Consider the following 27,727-nt stretch of genomic DNA (forward strand, 5'->3'; position numbering starts at 1 on the left):
TGTATGATGTTTTGTTTCACTACTGGTTATGTTAACCTTTATTACTTTGTTAATATGGTCTATGCTATGTTTCTCCACTGTGAAGTTAATATTTTATACTTTTATTAATTAGCAGTATTTTGGGAAGAGCTAATTTGAGGCTCTGTATATATCCTATTCCTCATCCACCTTTCACCAGTGAGTTTAGCATCCATTCATTCTTTTCTGCCTCAATTATCATTATCCCAGATTGAGCCAGAGGAAACTCCCTTCAGTCTGACTTCTGTGTCCTTTTGATAGGTCCATATTGTTCTTTGGATGCTTCCTTACTTCCTGTCACAGGATGTTCCAGGTTTATCTTGTATTTTCCTTACTCTAGTCGTAGAATCAGCCTCTTTAAGGAGCATTGGTTCCTTGTAGTGGAAAATGGTATTTAGAAATCAAGATTATGTCACCATATATACTCATTGCTACTCAAGTGGCATTGATTTTGGACTCTCTCTGGACAGAGCTAGGAGATTTATGCATATACATATATGTACAGATATATATGTATGTAATGACTGTGTATGAAATGTATATTTTTTTACACATACATTTATATGTATGTATATGTTTAACTATATAATTACATAAAACTGTAAGTTTATACTGATGCCTTAATTCTACCAATACCATGGGATTTATTCTACCCTTCTGCTTTTCCATATTTGTACCTTGCTTCTCCAACTGTGAGGAATGTGACTTCAATTATCCCTAGTACATTTACTTATTTGACTTGTATCCCTGTTGTAGCCAGTTTCCTGACCCATGGACTTTCTTATTGACCCTGGTTCCAGCATACATATGGCCACATGGGCTGACTTGCTCCTGGTCCCCAACACTACATTTTAAAGTAACATTAAACTACATTTTATTTCTTCTTTTCCTTTATTGTCCAGGTCTTCCAAGATTTGCCAGCCAACCAGAACCTTCTTCAGTTTATGCTGGGAACAGTGCAATTCTGAATTGTGAAGTTAATGTAGATTTGGTCCCGTTTGTGAGGTGGGAACAGAACAGACAGCCTCTTCTTCTGGATGATAGAGTTATCAAACTTCCAAGTGGAACACTGGTTATCAGCAACGCTACTGAAGGAGATGGGGGACTTTATCGCTGCATAGTTGAAAGTGGTGGGCCACCAAAGTATAGCGATGAAGCTGAATTGAAAGTTCTTCCAGGTATTAATTTATTATCAGGACTTGTGGTTTTATGTTTATTAATGGATGAAAATTGTTGTTAGAATTTTCTTTTTAAATAAACACTGTTAAATATATGGTGTGACAAATTAATGTCAGCATAAGGAGTCTCAGTTTCTTATAGGCAGAGAAAAGAAGAAAATGTGCCAGAAAGATTTACTCTTTAGTGAGTACATTAATAGAAATTTATGAAGCGATAAGGGTATCTATGGCATTCTTCTTGGCCAAAGACACCCTAGGTCTGTGTCTTTTGTCAAGCCTCTATCTGCTCCTTCCCTGGAATGGGATACTTGATGTAGTTAGATCTCTTGTCAGAATCCGAGACTCCCTCGGGCTAGTTCATGTAAGGTTGGGCAGCATGTTAACTAATAGAGCAGCTCTGGAGACACTGGTAGGCAAGAGTTCTTGGATCTTTATAGCGTTCCCCCATTTTAATGTAAACTCAGCCCCTTCTTCCCTCGCTTTGTGGGTTCTCACTCTTTCTGCCCCTGGTGGCTCTCCTCCTCTGTTTCGTGTGTCTTTTCTCAGCTGTGTAACTTCTGCTTACTCATAACTTCCTCTCACGTGTTGCTCATCCCAGGCATGCTAGCCTCCTGCTGCCTCCTGGCCTCTCAGCTTCTGTTCCCACTGCTGCATGCCTAATTCCACATTTCTTCCTTCAAACCTGAGTTTATGAATATAATGGGGCCGTCTTTACATTGTTTGGGCAGATTTTTTATATACAACTACTTTGTAGGCTAATTTTTAGTCTATGGATTGGCTTGCAAGGTGATCCCAGTGTTGGGAGCAGCGACGCTTGAGGGTGTTCCTGATGGGCTTTGAACTGACTTTTTTTTTTTAAGGCAGTTTCTTTTTTTGTCATCATCATCCATGCCTTTGCCATTCCTGTCCCTGTGTATTTTCAGCTTAGCAGCCACAGTTATTTTTTAAAATGTATATTAGATTATAAAATAAAATAAAATATATATTAGATCATGTTACATCTTTGCTCAAAACCTAATGGTTTCTCATCTTAGAGCAAAGTCCTTGGCCTGTAAGGCTTTGTATACTCTTATTGCCCCCCTTCCTCACCATCTCTCTCCTTCCATCTGGTACTCTTCTCTCCCTCACTCTATGATTGTGACCACCTTATGTTTCCAGAACACTCCAGACATTCTTTTGCTTTGGGGTCTTTCTACTTGCCATTTGCCCTGCCTGGAATCCTCTTCCCTCAGATATCTGCCTGACACAACCGTCCTATTTCTCTGCTCAAATATCACTTCATTGTTAAGCCTTCCTTGGCCACTGTTTAAAACAACAGTCTTCCATATCCACCCTGGTACTTTCCTCTTTCCCCCTTAATTTTACTTCAGAACATATCCATTGTCTGACATACAATGTCTTTTATTTCTTGTCTCTCTCCCCTAGTAGTATATAAGGTCAACAAGGGTAGGGAATTTTGTCTGCTGCCAAGAATGGTAACTGACACATAGAAGCCAGTGAATATTTGTTCAAATTTATTTGTTTCTATCAAAATATGATTAAATTTAGCTAAATCCCAATGGGAAAACAAGAAAACTATTGCCATATTGCAGCATCTTCTAGTCTACTTCCTGACTTGCTTTTACATGGCAGAGGTCCTATTTCTTCTCTGGGGTACCATTCAAGCAAATCCTCAAAACCAGATCCAAGGAAAAAAAGATTTTCAGTGTCAGAGGATGAACCACCATTCAATATCTGAAACAAAAACAAAATAATGTTTTATTTACTTAAGTGAGGAAAAATCATAGTTGTTAAGCATAGTCTTGAATAATGCAAACTGCTACTCTCGCATAGAATTTTGGGGAAGACGTTATTTTTGGTGTGTTGGTTAAGAGGCAAGAGTGGGTTGATGTCAGCCATAGAAGCATGTTTTATGGTTGGTTGCAGAGGTGGGAGCAGGTTAATGTCAGCTATAGAAGCAAGTGATTCCACTTCTGAATGGCTGACTTTTAAAGCCTGAGGCTATCGCTCGTTGGCTGGCTTTCAAAGGCATGTTCACTGAAGCGAGCTGTCACTCATCTAATAGACAATGTTTGCTTGTTACCATGACTATATAACTGTCATCCATTAGTTACACAAGTCTAAAGCCAGCCCTGGTGGTTGTTACCAAGGCTGTAGAACATCTTTTCCTGAGAGTATGGGGACAAGAGTTCTATCTCTTTACTGAGAACAGTCTTTTTTCTCAAAACTGAACACTGAAAATACCACTCCCATCAAGAAGAGAACCCTGTCTTCTACCCATTAGAGTGTGGCCTTTTCAGATACCCATAAGAGGGCAGCTGTATAAAGTGAACACACACAGGAGCAGCCTAACAGTCATACCATTATAAAAATCAAGGGATTGACAGACTAAGTGAATGAGTTAAAGAGATGAAACTCAGAAAGATTTTTAGAAGTAACACACAGATGTAGGGATGTAAAGGAAACCTCTTACGATATCCCTATGAATGGAGAGGATGCTGTTAAGGGTCCTGAGCTTGCTCAGTCTTTTCTTTCTTTGTGCCACTCATGAAACATTTACTTTATTCAGTCTTTTGATGTGAAGGGGATTCTTGTCAAATATCCCTCAGTTGACTAGTAAGCACCTTGAAGTTCGGAGCTACAACTTCTATATCCTTAAGGTCCCCAGAGAGCCTAGCACAGTGCTTTACACATCAAAGTGATTAAGGAAATGTTTGCTAATTTATTTTTTTAAGATTTATATATTTATTTTGGGGGCGGGGCACAGGGAGAGGGAGAAAAAGAATCTCAAGCAGACTCCCTGCTGAGCATGGAGCCCAAAGCAGGGATCGATTTCATGACCCTGAGATCATGACCTGAGCCGAAATCAAGAGTCAGACACTTAACCAACTGAGCCACCCAGGCACCCGGAAATGTTTGCTAATTTAAATGGGCGGTTCTTGTGTCACTTTTGCTTAAAATATTTTGTTATGTAAAGCCACATAGGGCGCCTGGCTGGCTCAGCTGGTAAAGCATGCATCTTTTGATCTTGGGGTCATGAGTTCAAGCCCCACACTGGGCATGGAGTCTACTTAAAAAAAATAAAATAATAAAGCCACACAGGGCGCCTGGGTGGCTCAGTTGGTTAAGCGACTGCCTTAGGCTCAGGTCATGATCCTGGAATCCCGGGATCGAGTCCCGCATCGGGCTCCCTGCTCAGCGGGGAGTCTGCTTCTCCCTCTGACCCTCCTCCCTCTCATGCTCTCTGTCTTTCATTCTCTCTCTCTCAAATAAATAAATAAAATCTTTAAAAAATAAATAAATAAATAAATAAAATAAAGCCACACAGACTGAATAGGAATTTGCCATTCCTCATCATTAAAGTAGTAAAGTGCTTTCTTAATTAATGTCTTTTGTTTTTTAATTTTTTAGATCCTGAATTCACTTCAAACTTGGTATTTTTGAAACAGCCTTCTTCCTTAGTCAGGGTCATTGGTCAGAGTGCAGTGTTGCCGTGTGTTGCTTCAGGACTTCCTACTCCAACCATTAGATGGATGAAAAATGAGGAGGCGCTTGACACAGAAAGGTAATGTTGTCTGCCTAAAAGCTTTTTTCAGCCTTAGCTTGAGACTTGGTCTAATCTAATTTGGGACTACTGATTAATAATGAAAAAAGTGGTGATCTACTTTATTTTTATTTAAGCACATTATAATGCTCATTTATCATTCTTGAAATAGTTTATATGCTATATATGATTAGGATGTTTAAAGAAAAAATTGCTTTCAAAATATTAAGGGATAATTATTCCATCTGTTCTTTCTGAGCTGCAGTATACTTAGCTTAAGGCCTCAAGACCTCTTTCCCTAAATTGTTGCAGAAGTTTCTGGTCCTGACTAGCCTGAGACTTCTAATTCCTTTTCATGTGCATTTTGTTGATAGTAGTTTTTTCCATTATTCTAACAATAAAAGAGAATTTATTCCTCATCCTTCTGTTTTTGCCTTTTAAAATCATACGAGCCTTCTTCTATGATCATAAATTCTTCCTCTTCCACAAAAGCTTTTCTCTAAACATCAGCCATCCTGTCGTCCCTTATTACTTCCTTATGTAATAGGTGCTTGACATACGTAATGGGTGCTTTTCTCTGTTGTATTCTGATGAAAGAACTGAGGTAGCGGTGGTGGTGGTATTTAGGTATATTTTGTTTCCAAAGCAAAGTTATTTTGTGTGTTGTAGAATGTTTAGTATCATCCTTGGTCTCTATCCACTGGATGCCAATAGCACTCCCAAGTTGTGACAACCAAAAATGTTTCTAGATGTTGACAGATGTTCCTTGGGGGACAAAATGGTCCCCAGTTGAGGACCACTGTTGCAGACCAGTGCTGTCCAATAGAAATATGATGCAAGCCATGTGTGTAATTTAAAATTTTTGATAGCTAGGTAAAAAAAACCTAAGATGTAACGCATACTACTAAATACGATAATAATTTATGTGATGCACCAGTTAAAGTGAAATGTAGTTCTACCCAAACAATAAATGTGGTTAGTGTTGCTTCAGCTTTTACATTTGAATAAAAATTAAATAAAATTTAGAGTTCAGGTCTTCACTCTAGCCACATTTCAAGTGTCAGAGACCCCCTGTGCTAGTGGCTATTGATTTGGACTGAGCAGGTCTAAAGAGTCCCAACTGAGTGATCCGAAGTAAGCAGACAGTCTTAATTTGTGTACTTAAGTAACCAAGACCTGGGAAAGGGGTAACTCTCTAGTTAGCTTGGTGATCAACCTTCAGTGATTTCATTAGCAAAACTGATGGTATCATCTCCAATATCATCTCTTTCTTTCTCAGCACTCATCCAGTCATCAACTACTTCTGCCTATATTTTACTTCCTTTCTTCCCACTCCTTTCCCCAGCTAAATATTAGGCAAAGAATTTATAAAACTTCAAGGGAGTATTTAAAACTTAGGCTAACTGAAACATAGGGAACCTTTAAAAAGGGGATAAAAATTTGAAGCTCTCTTAGAGTAGAAATTTAAATTGGCTACATGTTAAAACAAAATCTTTATCAGGAGTAGGAAAGCTGGGGCACCTGGGTGGCTCAGTCAGTTACCCATTCAACTCTTGATTTCAGCTTGTCATGATCTCAGGGTGGTGAGATCCAGCCCCTCATCGAGCTCCACACTCAGTAGGGAGTGTGTTTGGGATTTTCTCTCTCTCTCTGCCCCTTCCCCCTGCTTGTGCACTCTCTCTCTCTCTCAAATAAATTAATCTTTAAATTACTGTTTAATTAAATTTTATTTATATGAGAGAGTGCAAGTGGGGAGAGGAACGAAGGGCGGGGGAGAGGAACAAGCCCACTCTGCAGTGAGTGCAGACTCTGACATGGGGCTCGATCCCAGGACTCTGAGATCATGACCTGAGCCTAAATCAAGAGCAGGTCACTTAACCACCTGAGCCACCGAGGTGCCCCAGAAATAAATAAATCTTTAAAAAAAGGGGAGGGGTAAGAAAGCTGAAATAGGTTCTTTTAAAAGATTTCGTATTTTATCATCATAGAAGGACATTCTGAAGATATATAATGATAAAGGAGTTTGATTTCTTATATAAGAAATAAAAGTGAGGATTGCTATGATTCTCGTTTGCTTATTCAGTAATTATTCAACAAATGTTTACTGAAAGCCAATTATGTTAAGCACTGTTATAGGTACTGGGAACAGAGTAGTGAGCTGAATAGAGTTTTGCTGATACTCTAGTGGGGAAGAGTCAGACAGTAATCATTTAAACATGTAAAAGTTCAGTTTATGGTAAGTGCTATGAAGAAAATTAAGACAGAAGTATGCCAGGGATACCAAGAGAGGTAGAGGTATGATTGCTATCTTATATAGTATGTTGGACAGCTGTTCTTTTAGTAAAGTGATTCTCATACTGGGGTCTAGATGTGGTTGGGGTATATAAGTCACAGTAGAAATGTTACATATCTTCCTTTTATGTTGCATAAAATTATTACATTCAATTTTATTCAAACATTTCTTAGGGGAAATGTTTTTTAATTAAATGAAATGTGGATATATCATGGCTAGCAATATCTCTCTGAATTTGAAGGATAAATCAGAAGACTGAGTAGACTGTTTTCTACCTTGAGTTCTCTAGGCTTCTGAATACTTGGGTTACATGGTAGAAAAGTCTGAGAAGCATTGCTTTCGAATAGCACTGCCTCAGGAAGCTTCACAAGCATGTAGGAGGAGGACAGTGTTGATGGTGTTCATGTTAGTATTTCTAAACCTTAGCATAGTGTCTGGCACATAATGGGGTAGGGAAAGTGGTAACCAATAATTTTTGGTCAGATATCTGAATGTAGTATAGGAGAATCAGAGTGCTTCAGGTTAGATGTAGGTAATTACTCAAAATGTCTGTTTCTACCAGTGCCTTATGAGATATGTAGATGGGCCTTAGCTAATAAATTATTTAAACCCCAAATTAGAAAGAAATTTTGAAATTGGAAGAAACAAGTGGTTAGAAATCTAGATAGTGCTAGGCTGGCTTTGGTAAAAATCTTGAACTATTAGACATCCTTCTCTATTACTAATCTTAAGGCCTCTTTGAAAATGAATATTTTAAAACATTACCTGGGAGAAGCTAAGATGGCAGAATAGTAGGAGGACCCTAGGCTTGCCTCTTCCCTTGAACACAGCTAGATAAATATCAAATCATTCTGAATACCCAAGAAATTGATCTGAGGACTGACAGAACAAACTGCACAACTAGAGGCAAAGAGGCCACAACGGAGAAGTTAAATTTGCAAAATATAAAGAAAAAATCCTAAGAGCAGCAAGACAAAAGAAGTCCTGAACTTACAAGGGAAGACAAATGAGGTTAAGAGCAGATCTATCCACAGAAACTTGGCAGGCCACAAGAGAGTGGCATGATATATTCAACGTGCTGAATGGCAAAAATATGCAGATAAGAACACTCTATCCAGCAAGGCTGTCATCCAGCATAGGAGAGATAAAGAGTTTCCCAGACAAACAAAAACTAAGGGAGTTCATGACCACTAAACCAGGCCTGCAAGAAATATTAAAGGGGCCTTTTTGAGTGGGAAAGAAAGACCAAAAGCTTCAAAGACTAGAGAGAAACAGAGAAAATCTCCAGAAATGACAGAACAAGTAATAAAATGGCACTAAATTCATATCTATCAATAATCACTTTGAATGTAAATGGACTAAATGCACCAATCAGAAGACATAGGGTGTCCGAATGGGGGGAAAAAAAAACCCAACAAGACCCATCTATATGCTGCCTACAAGAGACTTATTTTAGACCTAAAGACACCAGCAGATTGAAAGTGAAGGGATAGAGAACCATTTGTCATGCTAATGGACATCAAAAGAAAGCCAGAGTAGGAGTACTTATATCAGACAAACTAGATTTTAAACTGAAGACTGTAACAAGAGATGAAGAATGGCACTATATCATAATAAAAAGATCCATCCAGCAAGAAGACCTAACAATTTTAATATTTATGTTCCCAATTTGGGAGCACCCAAATATGAATAACAAACATAAAGGAATTCATTGATAATAATACAATAATAGTAGAGGACTTTAACACCTTACTTACATTAACAGAGAGATCAGCTAGGCTAAATCAACAAGGAAACAATGGCTTTGAATGACACACTGGACCAGATGGACTTAAAGATACGTTCAGAACATTTCATCCTAAAGCAGCAGAATACACATTCTTATCGAGTGCACATGGGACATTCTCCAGAATAGATCACATACTAGGTCACAAATCAGACCTCAACAAGTACAAAGTGATTGAGATCATACCATGCATATTTTCCGACCATAATGCTATGTAACTTGAAGTCAACCACATGAAAATTTTTGGGAAGACCACAAAGACATGAAGGTTAAAGAACATCCTACAAAAAAATTAATGGGTCAACCAGGAAATTAAAGAAGAAATTTTTTAAAAATACATGGAAACAAATGATAATGAAAACACGATGGTCCAAAACTTTTGGGATGCAGCAAAAGCAGTCATACGAGGGAAGTATATAGCAATACAAGCCTACCTCAGGAAGCAAGAAAAATCTCAAATATGCAACCTAACCTCACACCTAAAGGAGCTAGTGGAAGAACAACAAATGAAGCCTAAAGCCAGCAGAAGAAGGGAAATAATAAAAGTTAGCGCAAAAATGAATGATACAGACACATACACACAACAGTAGAACAGATGAATGAACCCAGGAGCTGGTTCTTTGAAAGAATTAATAAAAGTGACAAACCCCTAGCCAGACTTATCAAAAGAAAAAAGAAAGGACCCAAATAAATAAAATCACAAATGAGAGAGGAGAGATCACAACCAGCACCACAAAAATACAAACAATTATAGGAGAATATTATGAAAAATTACATGCTAACAGATTGGGCAATCTGGAAGAAATGGATAAATTCCTACAAACATATAAACTACCAAAACTGAAACATGAAGAAATAGAAAACTTGTTCAAGTTTTCTTGAAGTTCAAGACTGATAAACCAGCAAAGAAATTGAATCAGTAATCAAAAATATCTCAAAAATTATGGGAAGAGCCCGAGTTTCCATCAACTGATGAAAAAAGAAGATGTGGTGTATATATATTCAATGGAATATTACTCAGGCATAAAAAGAATGAAATCTTGCCATTTACAATGATATGGATGGAGCTAGAGAATGTTATGCTAAGTGAAAAAAGTCATAGAAAGAAAAATACATTATGATTTCATTCATATGTGTAATTAAAGAAGAAAATAGATGAACATGGGGGAAGAAAAAGAGAGAGGGAAGCAAACCATAAAACAGAGTCTTAACTATAGAGAACAAATGGAGGGTTGCTGGGGGGGGGGGGGGGGGGGGATGGGCTAGATGGGTGATGGGTATTAAGGAGGGCACTTGTGGTGAGCACTGGGTGTTGTATGTAAGTGATGAATCACTAAATTCTACTCCTGAAACTAATATTACACTGTATGTTAACTAAATGGAATTTAAATAAAAATTTGAAACAAAATAAATACATGAATAAATTCTTTTGTGACCATTAAAATAAATAAATAAATAAATAAAGCATTACCATGACTGTCTTAAGAATTGATATATTTACCTAATCTTTCCATCAAATTTGTTCAGATCCAAACCAATCATAGCTACTGAAGGAAGGGTAGTGGAAATGTGTCCAATTCATTGAGTAGTTTTATTTTAAAGGGAGAGAATCCAGAAAATAAAAATGCTAAAGTGTAGAGTGACTGACTGCACAATGTAATGTTCTGTTTTGGTGGAATGACAGATCAGAACCCAGCTGCAAAGGAACAGGTTATAGTTATAAAAATGCTTAATGTATTATAATTGACAATAATAGAAAAATTATTTGAAAAACAAGTGGAGGAGTCACATTTCTGGGAAGATGGAATAGATGTATTTTTCCCTATTCTTCCCACTACCAAAAATCCCAGACATTATATGTAAAACAAACCTAATAAGACTCTGGGGTTGCCTGCGTGGCTCAGTCAGTTAAGCATCTGACTCTTAGCTCAGGTGTTGATCTCAGGGTCATGAGTTCAAGCCCTGTGTTGGGCTCCATGCTAGGAGTGGAGCCTACTTAAAAAGAAAAAAAAAAAAGAAAGGACTCTAAAAGGTGGAGAGAGGAAGAATGACTGGCTAGAGACCGTGGGACCCAAGGAACAACATGATGGTGAGTTCCTTGGGTTTTGTTTTTGCCTCATATATCCCAACTTGAGCTGAAGAAGCTGGCAACCTGAAAATGCCAACAGGCACATTCAAAAAAGTTCTTAACAAACATGTGCTCTCTCTAGCCAGAGGACCAGTAAAGGGAAAGCATAGCAAGACAAAAAGTATAAGACTATAATCACTCCTACTTTAACCAAACACTACGGAAGAAACTGCAGTCCCACCTTCACCCATGTGAGCAAAAACCCAAGTGGGAAGGCTAGACTGCCACCCTTACCAGGTTGTAATGAGATCCCGCAACCTATATGGTATCAGGAGCTAAATAGGGAGGCAAAACTTTCATCTCAACCAGGCAGTATCAAGGCCCTCTCTTTTGCTGTGTTAGTAGAAACCACAGAGGGAGTGTGGACTTTTATCCCACCTGGCGGTAAAAGATATTTCTTCCCTTCCCCACGAGGGTGGTATTAAAGGAGGCCTTGTGGAGAGTCAGAACTTTCATCATCATGTAGTATTGAGGCCCCCCCTCCATGGTGTCAGTGGACACTGTATGGGGAATGGTAATGAGGTATTCCTACTGCACCAGCCAGAGGGCAGTATCAGTGAAGGCCTAGTGGGGAGTCAGAACTCCCAGCCCTGTTAAGGAATAATGAGGAATCCCCACTTCTCCTTGGGTATTAAAATGAAGACTGAGTAGGGAACCTGAACTTCCACCTCCATCTGACAGTAATAAGGTGGTACCTCCCCCTTCCTCTAGAGGAGTGTCAGAAGAAGCCACCTAAAATTAAAGGTTTAGTGAGATCCAGAGTCTCATAACATACTCCAGATATCCAGATTTCAATTTAAAATGACTCATCGTACCAAGAATCAGGAAGATCTCAAATGAGAAAAGACAATAGATGTCAACATTTAGATGGCAGGTTTTAGAATTATCTGATATATTTTAAAGCAGTCACCATAGAAATGCTTCAGTAATTACAAACACACTTGAAACAAATGAAAAAAATAGAACATCGCAGCAAAAACATAGAAAAGTCTCCTCAAATAAATAGCAGATTTAAAGAACCAAGTAGAAAATTTTGAAGTTAGACCATAAAAAAATAAAATCAGTGGATGGGCTTAGCAGTAGACCAGATGGGACAGAGGAAAGAATCCGTGAACTAGAAAAATAGAAGACACAATGGTCAGTATTAGAACTGAAACAAGGGATGCTGCTACAGATCCTGCAGGCATCAAAAGGATAAGGGCACACTATAAGCAACTAAACACATGTAAATTTGACAGCTTATACAAAATAAACTGCTTGCTCCAAAACACAACCTACCACATCTAACCCAATATGAAATAATTTGAATAGGTCTCTGTTAAGGAGATTGACTTTGTAATTTTAAAACTCCTAAAAAAGAAGTCTCCAGGCCCAGATGGTTTCACTGGAGAGTTCTAATGTTTAAAGAATTAACACCAGTTCTACACAATCTCTCCAGAAAATAGAAGGAATTGAAGCTAGTATCACTCTGATACCAAAACCAGACAAACATAGTACAAAAACAAAAACTATAGGCCAACAGACCAATACCCCCTCATGAATATAAACATAAAAATTCTTAACAAGGAGTGCCTGGGTGGCTTAGTTGGTTAAGCAACTGCCTTTGGCTCAGGTCATGATCCCAGGGTCCTGGGATTGAGCCCCGCATCAGGCTCCCTGCTCAGCGGAGAGCCTCCTTCTCCCTCTCCCTCTGCTACTCCCCCCTGCTTGTTCTCTCTCTCTCTGTCAAATAAATAAAATCTTTTAAAAAAATTCTGAACAAAATACTAGCAGAGTGAATTCAGATGTGTGTGTATATATATACATATATATTCAAATGTGTGTATGTATGTGTGTGTATGTAAATATATATGTATGTATATTTATATACCATAACCAAGTAGAGTTTATTCCAGGGATGCAAGGCTGACTCAGTATTCCAAAATTAATATAATCTAACATATTAAAAAACTAAAGAAAAAACCTACATGATCAAATTAATAGAGAAAAAGCATTTGACAAAATTCAACACCCTTTCATTATTTGAAAAAACGTTCAGAAAAATAACTTAAGAACATACACAGAAAACTTACAAGCTAACATTATATTTAATGGTGAAAGACAGTACTTCCTCTAAAGATCAAGAACTAGTTAAGGAAGTTCACAGTCAGTGCTAGAAGTTCTAGCCAGTTCAGTAAAGCAAGAAAAATAAAAAGCACACAGATCTAAAAGGAAGAAGTAAATAACCTCTATTTGCAAATGATATGTCTCCACAGAGAATCTCAAGGAATCCACAAAAAAACCTTTTAGAACTAAGAAGTGAGTTCACAAGTCACAAGATATAAGATAAACATAAAAATCAATTGTATTTCCTCAACATCACTCATCAATAGGGAAATGCAAATCAGAATTACAGTGAGTATCACCTCACACCTGTCAGAATGGCTAAAATCAAAAACACAAGAAACAAGTGTCGGTGAGGATGTGGAGAAAAAGGAACCATAGTGCAGTGTTGGTGGGAATGCAAACTGGAATGCAAACTGGTGCAACCACTGTGAAAAACAGTATGGAGATCCCTCAAAAAATTAAAAATAGGACTATCCTATGATCCAGTAATCACACTACTGGGTATTTAACCAGAGAATAGGAAAACATTAATTCAAAGGGATACATGAGACCCTATGTTTATAGCAGCATTATTTACCGTACCCAAGATATGGATGCAGCCCAAGTGTCCCATCTACAGATGAATGGATAAAGAAGATATGGTACACTTATACAATGGAATATTATTCAGTCATAGAAAGAATGAAATCTTGCCATTTGCAATGACATCAATGGATTTAGAGAGTATAATGCTAAGGGAAATAAGTCAGAGAAAGACAAATACTGTATGATCTCACTCATGTGGAATTTAAAAAACAAAACAAATGAGCAAAGGTAAAAAAGAGAGAGAAACCAAGAAACAAACTCTGAACTATAGAGAACAAGCTGATGGTTACCACAGGGGAGGCAGGTGGGGGAATGGGTGAAATAGGTGATGGTGATTAAAAAGCACACTTATGATGGGAAAAAAAAAAAGAATCTAGGTTATAAAACAGAAATTAGGCACCGGGAAACAAGATTGGGTAAATTCAGACCAAGGCAGCAGAGGAAAAAGCCAAGCCAGGGTAAGCCAAGGATGTTTTGAGAAGGGCAATTCAGAGTGCCTGGGTGGTTCAGTCGTTAAGCGTCTGCCTTCGGCTCAGGTCATGATCCCAGGGTCCTGGGATGGAGTCCCACATCGGGCTCCCTGCTCGGCGGGAGGCCTGCTTCTCCCTCTCCCACTCCCCCTGCTTGTGTTCCTACTCTCGCTATCTCTCTCTCTGTCAAATTAATAAATAAAATCTTTAAAAAAAAAAAAAAGAGAAGGGCAATTCAAAGTCATTGAAGAAAAGAGATAACATATTACTGCTCTTAATTTCTCTTCCCTAAGACTGCTCTGACGCCAAGTCTCATTGAAGAAGAATTAAGACAGCTTTAGTCCTTGAGAATAAGGAGGGGGAATGGAGAACATTCCTGGCCACTGGGAACAAACTGGATGGCCATCCTTCAGAAATGGAGGAAAACTGCCTAAGACAATTTTAGCTCTGTATAATGAACAAATAAATGGTCAGAGAGAACTTTATGCAAAGGACTTTGCATTTTTGGAATTCTTGTTTATGTAGCAATTTTAAGCATATAAGTATATATTTCCATTTAAAAATATTTTTATAGAAAAAAATACAGATGAATGGACCATGAAGAAAAAAATCATTTGTATTTCTGTGTACTAGTAATGAGCATGTGAACACCGAAGTTACAGATACAATAGCATTTACAATCACTCACAAAAATTGAAATACTTAAGTTGAAAATCTAACAAAACTTGTTAGATTTGTATACTAAAAAACACAAAATGCTAATGAAAGATATCAAAGAAGATCTAAATAAATAGACCTACAGTGTCTTTGGATTGGAAGACTCAGTAGCAAAGATGTCAGTTCTTCAAATTGATACACAGGTTAACTCAATTCCTGTCAATATCCCAGCAAGATCTTTTGTAGATATAGACAAGACTATTCTAAAATTTAGATGGAAAAGCAAAGGAACTGGAATAGTTAACAGTTTTTTTAAAAAGTGAGAAGAATCAGTCTACCTTATTTCAGGACTTTGTATATAGCTACAGTGATCAAGACTGTATGGCATTGAGGATAGTCACATATATCACTGGGACCGAAGAGAGAATTCAGATTTAGACCAAACAAAAATGCCCAACTAATTTTTGACAAAGATGTAAAAGCAGATCAATGGAGGAGAGGTAGCCTTTTTTTTTAAAGATTTTATTTATTTATTTGACAGAGACACAGCGAGAGAGGGAACACAAGCAGGGAGAGAGGGAGAAGCAGGCTTCCCGCTGAGCAGGGAGCCTGATGCGGGGCTCGATCCCACAACCCGAGCCGAAGGCACATGCTTAACAACTGAGCCACCCAGGCACCCCAGGAAAGATAGCATTTTCAACAAATGCTGCTGGAGCAGTTGGTCACGCCTCTCAACCTATGTCTCACATGTCATATAAAAAATTAACTCTTGGACCTAAATGTAAAATGCAAAATGAAATTTGAGAAAAGAAATATGGGAGAATACCAGGATCTAGGGCTAGGCAAAGAGTTATTAGATTTGACACCGAAAGCACAATCCATAAAAGGAAAAGTTGAAAATTGGATTTCATCAAAATTAAAAACTTTTGCTCTGTGACAGACCCTTTTAGAGGATGAAAAGATAACTGCAGAGTGGAAGAAAATATTTGCAAACCACATCTTCAACAAGTGTATGTAAAATGTATAATAATCTTTCAAAACTCAACAGTAGAAAACCACATAATCCAATTAGAAATAGGCAAAAGACATGAATAAATGTTTTACTGGAAAAGATGAAGATGGCAAGTAAGCACAAGAAAAGTTGTTTCACATTGTTAGCCATGAGGGAAATGCAAATTAAAATCACAGTAAGATATTGCTATGTACCTATCAGAATAGCTACACTTTGTAAAAATTGACAGCATCAAATGCTGTCAAGGATGTGGAGAAATGGGATCACTCTGACACTGCTGGCTGGAATGTGAAAATGGTACAGCCACTCCACAAAACTGGCAGTTTCTTTAAAAACTTAACATGTTGCAACTACCGTATGACCTAACATTAACACTTTTGGGCATTTGTCCTGTAGAAATGAATTTCATGTTCACACACAAGTCTGCATATCTGTATTCACAGCAGCTTTATTCATAACAGCTCCAAACTAGAAACAGCCCAGATGTCCTTGATTGAGTGAATGGTTAAACAAACTAAGGTATATCCATACTGTGGAATTCCTGCTAAGCAATAAAAGGAAGGAACTATTGATACATGCAGCAACCTAGATGAATCTTTGGAGAATTATGCTGAGTGAAGAAAGCCAAGCCCCAAAGGTTATATACTGTATGATTTTATTTATATAATATTCTTCTTGAAATGACAAAATTACTGAAATGGAGAACAGATTAGTGGTTGCCAGGGGTTAATGAGGAGGTGGGAGGAGGAGGAAAGAGGGTGTGGCTGTAAAAGGGCCATAGGAGGGATCCTTGTGGTGATGGAAATGTCAGTATTCTTGTGATGTTGTACTCTACGAGGTTACCACTGGGTAAAGACGTACATACAATACATCTCTGTATTATTTTTTTTTTAAGATTTTTATTTATTTGTCAGAGGGAGAGTGAGAGAGAGAGAGAGCACAAGCAGGGGGAGCGGCAGGCAGAGGGAGAAGCAGGCTCCCTGCCGAGCAGGGAGCCCCAAGTGGGGGCCAATCTCAGGACCCTGGAATCATGACCTGAGCAGACCTGGCAGACGCTTAAATGACTGAGCCATAGAGGTGTCCCCTCTCTGTATTATTTCTTAAAACTGTAGTTACCTCATAATAAAAAGTTTAGTGAAAACAAAACAAAACAAAAAAACAGAAGAGAATAAATATTGTTCCCTTCCTTTCCTGCTGTTTTAAAAGAAGAGATGTCCTTTTGTGCTCTAAATCTTATTACTTTCCATTTTCTCCAGCACTTTTATGAATCTTCTTCTCAAATTTTTTCCTCTCCATTGGCTCCTTCTCTTTTTGCCTATAAAAAGGCTTACCTTTCTCTCACGCAAGTAACAACACACAGAAACTAAATTAAACAAGCCAATTTCCTTTTGTTTTCCCCTTCACACATACTACCCTAACCTTAAGAATCTTCCTTGACATGTGTTTCTTCCTCAGCTTCTCTATCTAATCCATCTACATCTGTCATGGAACCTCCTAACTATCTCTGAAAACCACCTTATTCCAAGCTACTGTCAGCTGTCACCTCAGTTACCACAGGACTCTGCTGTTCTTCCCATACTTACTCTGGCTTCATTGTGTGAAGCCACCAGTGTGGCTTAAACTTGGCCACACTGGTTATTTTCAGATCCAGAAACACACTGTGGTCCTTTCTGCCACTGTTCTCTTGAATATGCTAGTCTTTCTTTCTGAAATCTTTTTCTCCTTCTCATTATTAGTTAGCTCCTTCTCATTCTTCAGATCTCTGTTCAAGGGTTACTTTGGTCAGAAAAATTTCATTTCTAATTTCCTGGTGGGTTCTTCTGGTATAGCATTTTGTGGAATTACCATCTTCCATGCATGTCTTTCCCACTGAGTCGCACGGGCGCACTGGCTGTGTTCTGCTCGCTGCTGTGTTGCTCGCTGCTGCGTCCCCCGCTGCTGTGTGGCACATGGAGGCACACCAGTAAATATTTGCTGAGTGGGTAAATTCCTCTCCTTACCTGCATCATCCATTGTTTTTAAGAGTTGTCTCTCTCTCAAAAAATACTTTTTGCTTTCTTTTTACCTCTGTTGTTATTGCCAGAGTTCATCTTTTTCTCTTTAATTCTGGACCATTATAATAATTTCACAATCAAACTTTCTGCTTCTAGTCTTTTACCCATTCCTCTTGTCCTTCACTAAATCATGTGATTCATCTCCTTCAAGGCCTTTCCCTTGGCAAAACAAAAAAACAAACAAACAGTCTCCTTTGTACCATCTCCTAGACTGAGCCCTGACTCCCCAGCGACACACACACACACTTTGTCCAGCAACACTCAACCTAACTTGGGTCCAGTGACCATGCTTACTTTTCACACACTGTTCCTTTTGCTTATATCTTTGAATTTTGGAGTTCTAAAGACTCGATTGCCATCTTACTATAAGCTCTCACATCATCACGTGAACAAGTAAAATGAATTCTGCCAAGCTAACAGCCATTCTTCCTCCCAGAAGAAAGATTGACTTCTATACCGGCACTCAGTTATGGCAAATATGAGGCAAGCAAATATCAGGAATATTTTTTAGTATAATTATTAAGTAGGAATTACTGTATCTCCAGTTCAAAAGTACCATACCAACTAGTATTTCAAATTATCTTCCCCTCAACTGGGTATCATATGTATATATTGCTGATTTTCCACTCGTGAGCATTGTTTTCCATTTCTGAAGATTAGTAGTAATTTTGTCTAAGGGTGAAATAGAGGATTTTCAATTTTGTAAATTTTTCTTATTTTGTGAGGCATGGAAACCCAGTCTTATCTCTCTGTTTTATCCAAGTAGTTCTTGCTCTATTCCATGATATGTTTACTGCTTCTGTATCTCATCACATTAAATTGGGATTTGAGGTCTAATAGAGATGTTTCAAATTAGAAGGCCACTTGATAAAGTTGAGTCATGATCTTGCAGGGTATTTCATAGAGAAGCCACCAAACCTGATTCTGGTTTTCCTCTTTCTTTGTCCAGAAACTTAATCTTGTTTATCAGATTCAGGAAGCTTAATTACTCAGGTTCACAGCGTACTGAAATTTAAGCTAGAATAGCTCTTTACTTAGGATGAGAATTATAAATGTGGCACAGACAGAATAGTCATAATAGTCATTTCCTCTCTTTTTTCCCCATCAGAAATTCTCTATGAAAAGCCATATTTTTTGTTGAGCATAGTTACAGATAGGAAATGTGACAGTATTAAGATTTGAGAGAAAAATCTGCCTATGAAAACCAGTTCAGACATAGAACCTCAAAATAAAAATAAAATTATAACTCCACAAACTCCAAATCAACTAAACCTTTTTGCTTTATAAAAACTTGATGAGAATATTGATTTGTGATTTTTTCCCTTGATGTGATAGGATCACTTACTTTTTCTTTAAATATTCTCTTTAAAAGGTTTAAATCACTGTATAGATTTGGGTTATAGTGGTCAGTGTCCTTGTTGATGATGGCATGATAGCAGGTTCTTACCTGGTAACCACATCCAGGTTGCTGCTCTCTGGCAAGCGTGTTCTCTCCCTTCCCTGTCCCTTTTCCTCCCTTTCCTAGCCAAGCCACCATAGGAAACTTTCAGTAGGCATCGTGGCCCCACGACTTTGTGTTTCTGATCTGACATTTTACCTTCTCCAGTTGTCCTCTCAATTTGGCATACCTGAATCAATCTCAGATTGATTCCAGAATTCAAAATTAGATCATGTGCGGAAAAACTGGGCAGAGTTGGGAGGCAGGGATGGATTGTGGGGAGTGGAATTGGTTATAAAAGTAGTGTACCTTTGAGAATAATTAGATGTGTTCAGAGATAGGGGCACCTGGGTGGCTCAGTCGGTTAAACGTCTGACTCTTGATTTTGGCTCAGGTCATGATCTCAGGATTGTGAGATCGAGCCCCGATTTGAGCTCCACGCTGGGTGTGGAACCTGCTTCAGATTCTCTCTCTCCCTCTCCCCTGCCCCTCCCCACCCCAAGCTTCATGCTCTTTCTCTCTCTCTCTCAGAAAAAATAAGTGTTAGAGATAATTCATTGTAACATTTTGGTTTGTGTTTGATATTTATGCATGTAAAATATGAGCAGAGTAATTGGACTAAATTAAATTCTGCTAATTTTGTTAGTCTCTCTGTAGCCATATAAATAATAATGCTTTTTAAGTGTTTTCTCTGTTTTATGTAGAGAGTTTCTCAGGTATTTATTATTTTCCTAGTTCTGAAATGTGTCAATATTTTTTTATGCAGCTCTGAAAAATTGGTGTTGCTGGCAGGTGGTAGTCTGGAGATCAGTGATGTTACTGAGGATGATGCGGGGACTTATTTTTGTATTGCTGATAATGGAAATGAGACAATTGAAGCTCAAGCAGAGTTTACAGTACAAGGTATGTAAATATTTCCTATATAAATAAATTCTGTGTACTTTATTGGTTTGCTAATTGCTTAACATTAAAGTAGAAGAGACAATACAGCATAATAGTTAAAACCCTGAGCTTTATGCCAGTTTGCTTAGGTTCAATTCTGGGCCTTATATTTCCTAGCTATGTAACTAACTATAGGAAATTTACTTAACCTCTCTGACCCTCATTTACCTCCTCTGTAAACGGAGATAACAAGAGTACTTACCTCATTGAGGTTGTTTTAAGGATTTAAAAGAGATAATATTTGTAAACTCCTAGAATATGTGACTAGAATATGGTAAGAGCCCAGTTAATTATTGATATTATCTGCAGAATAGTATGGGGAAGGCTGTGTTCTGGGACATCTGGAAGTTCAGCTCACTTTTCTTGTCTCACAGAGACTTCTTATACTCTGATCTAGAACCTTTTATCTCCTAAGCATTGGTGTTCCCTCCTTTCTGGAGAATAGATCACCCAGGACGGAATGCACTGTGTCTCTCAATGTAACATGGTCATCTCTTTGATGATTTGATGATTTATTTCATTCCGTTCAACTAATGTTGGTCATCACAGCATCTTCCCTTACAGGCTCTCTGATTCAGAAGTCAGAGAAAATGAACGACATAATTTCTTCTTTATCTCCATGTCCCTTGCCCTTCCTCCATATTGGAATGTACCCTCAGAGGAATATTTGCTCGCTCTCCTATAATTTGTCTACACCCTCATTTTATCTTTGTTTCAACTAAAAATTTTAAGACCTTTCTGTTACTTTCAGAAAAATCCAACATTGCTTGGATATGTAGAGGTATATTTTGGCTCATGATGTTCATTATTACCTTGTCTCAAATTGTATTATATTTTATTGAATACTTCCTGATCTGTGGTTTAGGGTTATTTCATATTTTTATGAAAGTTTGTTTCTCTTGGCTCACTGGTGGGTTTCAGAGTAGGAAGTATGATAGCCACATTTATACCTCCAGCAGTCACCAGAGGACTCAAATTTGTTTTGTTTTATATATAATATATATATTTTAAGTTTGTTTATTTTTGGTAATCTCTACACCCAACGTGGGGCTTCAACTCACGACCCTGAGATCAAGAATTGCATGCTGCACTGACTGAGCCAGTCAGGTGCCCCTCAAATTTGTTTTTGATAGGAATTGGGAAATAGACTGCTTGGGGTCCTTCTATGCTGGCAAAAGCACAGAATGTTTATGTTCTCTATTGCTATTTGTGAATGGATTCATAATCTCTGAAAATCAAAAGAACAAGCCTTAGACTAGAACTATTACAGTTAATTGCATAACTATTGCCTCACCTACACTGAACCATTATTCTTGGCTAGGTGGACGGTTGGCTATGACCAGTTGTAGAATGACCAATTTCTATTTCTGTCTTGCTTATCTGTTTATCCAATTTATTTCTTTACCTCTGTGTGGGTGGGATCGTACAAGTAAAATATTAGTGAACTCCATATTATTTGGTCCCTGTTCCTCCCTTACTAGATGTTTTCTCTTTTTGTTTTTACCATTAGTCAGATTCTTGGCCTAACACTCTCTTCCATTTCCTACCTGTGCCTCAGTTTCCTCCACTGTAAAGTACCTTGTTATTAACCTCAAATGTGAGGTATAGTTTCTGCCATATGTGTCAGTTGCATTTGTCCATGTGATTGTTTTCTGCTTTTTAACTTTTATTTGTTGTATGGAATTGAATTAAAACTCTTCTATTCACTTATTAACTACATTTTTTTTAGTTGTAAGATAATACATACATCTTACAATTTGTACCTCGTTCCATCTTCTCTGTCCCTAGAGAAAGTGCCCTTTAAATGAGTACATTCTCGAAAACTGAGGAAAGAATAAGTAAGGAAACCTAGATATTAAAAATTACCACAGACCTTCTCTAATTAAACAGCATGGTATTGGCCCAAGAGTAGGCAACCAAAAGGAATAAAATCCAGGTGTTACAAGTAATTATGGAACTTAAAAATACTATCAAAGTGGCAATTCAGTTCAGAGGGAAAAAACTTACTTAAATGGTATTGGTACAATAGATTTTCAAGTAGGAGAAAATAAAGTTGGTCAAAATATGAAAAAATGAAGAATATGTGAGTTTAATGTTTGTATTATCTGTGCTGGAAAAGACAGAACAGGAAAGAACATGTCAAGCAAAAACCAACAAATGTTGACTACATACACATTTTTTTTTTTTTTAAGTTATATAGAAGAGCCCCTGTAAATAAAAGCTAAATGCAAATGATAGGCTAGGTGAGAATAGTTGTAACGCATAACTGAGAAAGGGTGAGAATCCTGAAAATACAGAGAGCTTCTGGAAACTGATTATAAAAAAAAATAACCTGAGGAAAATTGATAAAGAATATGAACAGTTCAGAAAGGCAGTTCAGAAAGAAGAGTTTATTAGCTGTTTGCATTCCTTTATTGGCAGATAGTCAATCGTACTAGTAGTGAGAAAAATACAAATTTAAAAGATATCATTTTTCCCAACCATTATACTGGCAAAAATTGAAAAGATTTTGACCTCCAGAGCATGTGGTGTGCGGTGTTGAGAACTGAAAATTATTATTGATAACATCTTGCCAGTACAGAATAGATAAAAAACATTACCTCCTTGGTACTAGATACTGTATTCCTCCATGAAATTTAAGGTTGAATTAGCTTTTTTGATACCCTTTTTATAGGGAACAACCAAATTCATTTATTAACCAAGTCTTACCAACTGTCCACCAATTCTTTCTCTTCCTCTCCACCTCACTTGTTAGGTCCATTTCATTTCTTGCCTATTGTTGAAAATGCATCCTGTCTGCTAACTTCTCTATTTCTGACATAGTTTTGGATTGGCTTGAGGCTAATAGTTGTACGTGTGTGTTTGAGAGTGCCTGCCATGGTCTAGATCTGCAGTAGAGGACTGGGTATCGTGGTGCTTAAAGACACTTAGGTTAAAAATGTTGGTGAGCAGAGGAACTATAGGAGGGTTGTTGGTTTTTTTTTACCCAAAAGTTTATACACAATGCCTTATAGATCCATGGTTAATGAAAAGTTAGAAAAAATAAATAAAATGTGTTTTCAAAGGTATGAAGATAGGGTTGTTATGTGTCCGTGAAAGAATTAGGAAATACTTATTATTACTCTCTAAACTAGGTGCCCCAGGGTAAATTTTATGGTAATACGATATTGTACTAACAAATTTTAACCTTTCGTTTTGCGTCACATTTCTTTTTTTTTTTTTAAGATTTTATTTATTTATTTGAGAGATGGAGAGTGAGAGAGAGCGAGCACAAGATGGGGAGGGTCAGAGGGAGAAGCAGACTCCCCGCTGAGCAGGGAGCCTGATGCGGGGCTCAATCCCAGACTCCAAGATTGTGACCTGAGCTGAAGGCAGACACGCAACCGACTGAGCCACCCAGGCGCCCCTTGTGTCTCATTTCTGAACTGGATTATGAGTGGTTGAAATTGAACAAAAGTTCTACACCGTTGATAAAGAAAATATTTTCGAAGCCAGTTTGCATTTCCTACCAAACTAGTCCCAGCTGTTGACTCCTTCACCCAAGATCGACTCTGAAGAACTGGAGGAATAAGAGGGAAGTGTGGGGAGATTAAGGCTCTCATGAGTCTCTATGTGGGGGTGGTGGCTATCGCCTGGGACTAAGGACTGCATGAAGAAGCAGTGAGAAGATAGATTGGAAGGCTATTAAGTTCTGTTGTTATTTCTCTCTGGTGTTGCCTTGAGACTGTCTTTCCCTGTTCTTTCCCCACAGAAATGAGCAGCAGTGGCCCAGGCTTCCATGATTATTCGAAAGATCTGCTAGGGCTCTGATGGCATTAATATAAATGGGTATGGCCTAATTGTCCATTAGGGGATAAATACCTTTTTTCTCCCCTCCTAAGCTCCCATTGGTGTGTTTCAACCTAGGAAGACTCTGCCCAGTGTTATTTCTCCCTGAGTTTAAATGAGAGGAAATGTCTGTGGAATGCCCAGCAAATTGGAGTAAATAGCAGTAGTTCTAAGGTCCCTGGGGCTCTTTGCTCTGGGGCTCACTCTCCTCTCTTTTTAATTTCACCAGGTTGGATACAGTGAGGTCTGGTAACCATATATATTACTAGACAGAGTGACTGGTTCCCCAGAAAAACATTAGTTTATAACCAAACTAGTCACCTGAATAGTACAATTACTCTCAAAGAAAGACAACTAAGTGAATAACATATACCATCTGATAGAGAATTTTTGGAAAAGATTGACCAAGAATTAAAAATAAACTTGACAAATATTATTTCAGGAGATTAGAAAAATACAACAATACTATGCAAAAACAAGAAAACATAACAGTGTAGAGCCAAGTAGAAATCTTAGGTATGAAAAATGTAAAAATAAAGAATACAGTAGACTGGATGATGGTTGAAGGTGTACAGGTGGTAAACTCATGAGTTGGAAGATGATGCTGAAAAACTCTGAGAATGCAACATTAAATGATAAAGAGAACACACAGAATAAAAGCCAAGAGGCATGAAAGTTAGATGTAGAAGAGTTTCTATCCAGGTAAATAGGAATCCTAGAAGAGAGAACAAAAAGGGAGGAGAAAATATTTGAAGAAATAATTAAGATCAGTTTCTCAGAATTAAAGACTAACAGAAGACCTTAGTCTGAAAGGGCTTAAAGACGTCTGTGTGTGAGTGGGAAGGAAAACCCACCCTTGGGCCCATATAGTGACAGATAATATCAAAGACAAAGACAGAATTCTAAAAGCTTCCCGTGACAAAGAGCAGATCACCTACAAAGGAACAAGAATTATATTGCACCTAGTGTCGATTTTGAGAAATCTGATTTTAAGAGGAAAATGGAGTAATGTTTTTTAAAGTGTTAAAGGAAAAGAACACTGAATCCACATGGAATTTATATCCATCCAAAATGTGAGTTATAATAAAAATTCTCACCATGTAAGACCTCATTGAGGGTTTGCTATACAAAGATATACACTGAAAACAGTTTTGGAATACATACTTAAATAAGAAGAGACACTTTCAGGAAATGCTGCAAGAGATATGGGAGTTTTAAGACAGCCCTCAAATTCTTTGGCAGTCCTCCTAATGAGTAGTGGGGTTTATATCCCTTGCCCTTGAATCTGAGTGGGCTTGGAGCTATTTGCATAAATGGAGTATGGCAGAAGTGGTGTCATATGACTTCTGAGGCTTATAAAAGGCCATGCAGATTCCTCCTGGTTCTTTTGGAATTACCACTTTCCAGTCACTTCTTGGGATCTCCCTCTCAGAACCCAGCTGCCATGCTGTGCGAAGCCAAACCACAAGGAAAGGCTGCATTGTAGGTACTCTGGTAGACAGCTCCACTGAGCCCACCTTGCAGGTCATCTAATCAAGGGACCAGACACGTGATGAAGAAGTCTCCAGTTGATTTGAGCCCCCAGCTTTCTAAGTCGCCCCCACACATTCAAGTTTTTATAGACATGGGGACGCAGAGATAAGCCATTCCTGCTGGGCTATCCTAATTCCTGACGCAAGGATCTGTGAGCATAAGAAAATGGTGGTGGTGTTATGCCACTAAGTTTTGGGCTGATTTGCTGTGCAGCAGTTGTAACTTGGGAAAGTGCAAGTTTTTTAAAAGACTAGAATCAAAGTAAAAATATATCAGTGATAACCCAGAACTAAAAACTTTGACCATACCAAGTGTGGAGGCAGAATAATATATACCACTTGATGGAGAATTATTGGGGGAAAAAACCCAAGAATTAAAAATAAGCATGTTAAATACATTTTAAGAGGTTAGTAAGGTATTAGCAATATAATTGATATTTATAGGATATTGCACCAAACAAATGAATAAATTGTTTTTTAAAATAGTGCCTGTGAAACCCTTACTAAAATATACCACATACTGATCACAGAACAATTCTTAGCAGATTTTAGAGAATTGAAATTCTGTAGATTTGACTGCTGCAAAATTAAGTTTGGAACTAGTTACAAAAAAGTAACTTTAAAAACTGGTAATTTGAAGATCTCCTCGTGTTTGGGCATTAAGTGAATCACTTTGAAATAATCCATGAATCAGAAAAGAAATGAAAATTAGGAAATAGTTTGAACTAACAGAGATACGACCTCTCAAAACTTACGGGATGCTTAGAAAAAATTTATAGCCTTAAGTACAGGTATTAGAGAAGAAAGACTGAAAAATCAGTGATTTAAATATCTATCTCAAAAAGCTTAAAAAAAAAAAATAGCAAACTTACCCCAAAGGAAATACAAGAAGGGAAGTAATGACAAGAGCAAAATTAATAAAATAGAAAAAAACATTCAAAATAGAGTTTCAGCAAAGCCAAAAATTAGTTCCTTGTAAAGCATAACAGCATTGATAAACACCTGACAAGACTTAAATGCAAGGCTTGACAAAGGTCTTTGTTTAGATGAAGAAGCAAACTACAGCTCATAGACCAGATCTGCCCGATTGCTTGGCTTTATATAGCCTACGAGCTAAAAATCGTTTATACAGTTTTAGGGGCGCCTGGGTGGCTCAGTCGTTAAGCATCTGCCTTCAGCTTAGGTCATGATCCCAGCGTCCTGGGATTGAGCCCCTCATCGGGCTCCCTGCTCAGCGGAAAGCCTGCTTCTCCCTCTCCCACTCCCCCTGCTTGTGTTCCCTCTCTCGCTGTGTCTCTTTCTGTCAAATAAAAAATCTTTAAAAAAAAAATAAATAAAAATCGTTTATACAGTTTTAAATGGTTGAAACAGGAGAATAATATTGATGTATGAAAATTTTATGAAATTCAGTTTTATTGTCCATAAATAATTTTATTGGCACACAATCAACATTCATTTATATATTGACTGTGGCTGCTTCTACGGAGTCGAGTAGTTGTGACAGAGACCACATGACCCACAAATTCTAAAATATTTACTCTCTGGTCCTTTTCAGAAAAAGTTTCAACTCTTGATATACACTCTATTAAGAACTCTTACAGATCAACAAGGTAAACAAAGACCGATAAACCAGTAAAAAATCACCAAAAGACTTGAGCGGCCACCTCACAGATCTCTAGGTGGCTGCTGAATAAGTGGTTATCATCATTAGTTTTCTGAGATAGGCAAATAAAAGCCACAGTGAGATACTGTTCCACCAGAGTGGCTAAAATTAAAGAGACTAATAATAACAGATGTTCATTAGGATGAGGAACACTCTGATGTACTGCTGTTAGGACTACACATTGATACAATCACTTCAGAATACTGTTTGGCAGAATCTACTGAAACTGCATATAAACATATCTTATGATATAATGGTTGTATTCCTAGGAGTATACACACCAGAAATGTATAAATATATGCATCAAAAAACACACAATAATGTTCTCACCAGCTTTATTCACAGTAAATCAAAACTGGAAACCGTTAAAAACATCCATCAGCAGTAGAACGGGTAAGTAGTGTTCTAATCCTACAGTGGTATATTATCAACAGTGAAAATTGACAGACCATTGCTACATTCAACAACATGGATAAAACAAACACCATTGAAA

At 37.7% G+C, this 27,727-nt stretch overlaps 1 protein-coding gene across 3 annotated transcripts in view; it reads left to right on the top strand.

Moving 5' to 3' along the window:
* The window catches only part of NEO1 (neogenin 1), a 252,543-nt gene that overhangs the window by 75,698 nt on the left and 149,118 nt on the right, over positions 1-27,727 (top strand). For all 3 annotated transcript variants that reach the window (XM_044918423.1, XM_044918424.1, XM_044918422.1), the window contains exons 3-5: positions 921-1,196; positions 4,608-4,761; positions 20,036-20,172. In XM_044918423.1, coding sequence (XP_044774358.1) covers positions 921-1,196; positions 4,608-4,761; positions 20,036-20,172 — 567 coding nt within the window. The remainder of the gene's footprint in view (positions 1-920; positions 1,197-4,607; positions 4,762-20,035; positions 20,173-27,727) is intronic.

This window comes from Neomonachus schauinslandi, chromosome 9 (assembly GCF_002201575.2).
Source record: "Neomonachus schauinslandi chromosome 9, ASM220157v2, whole genome shotgun sequence".
In the NCBI taxonomy this organism is placed as follows: domain Eukaryota; kingdom Metazoa; phylum Chordata; class Mammalia; order Carnivora; family Phocidae; genus Neomonachus; species Neomonachus schauinslandi.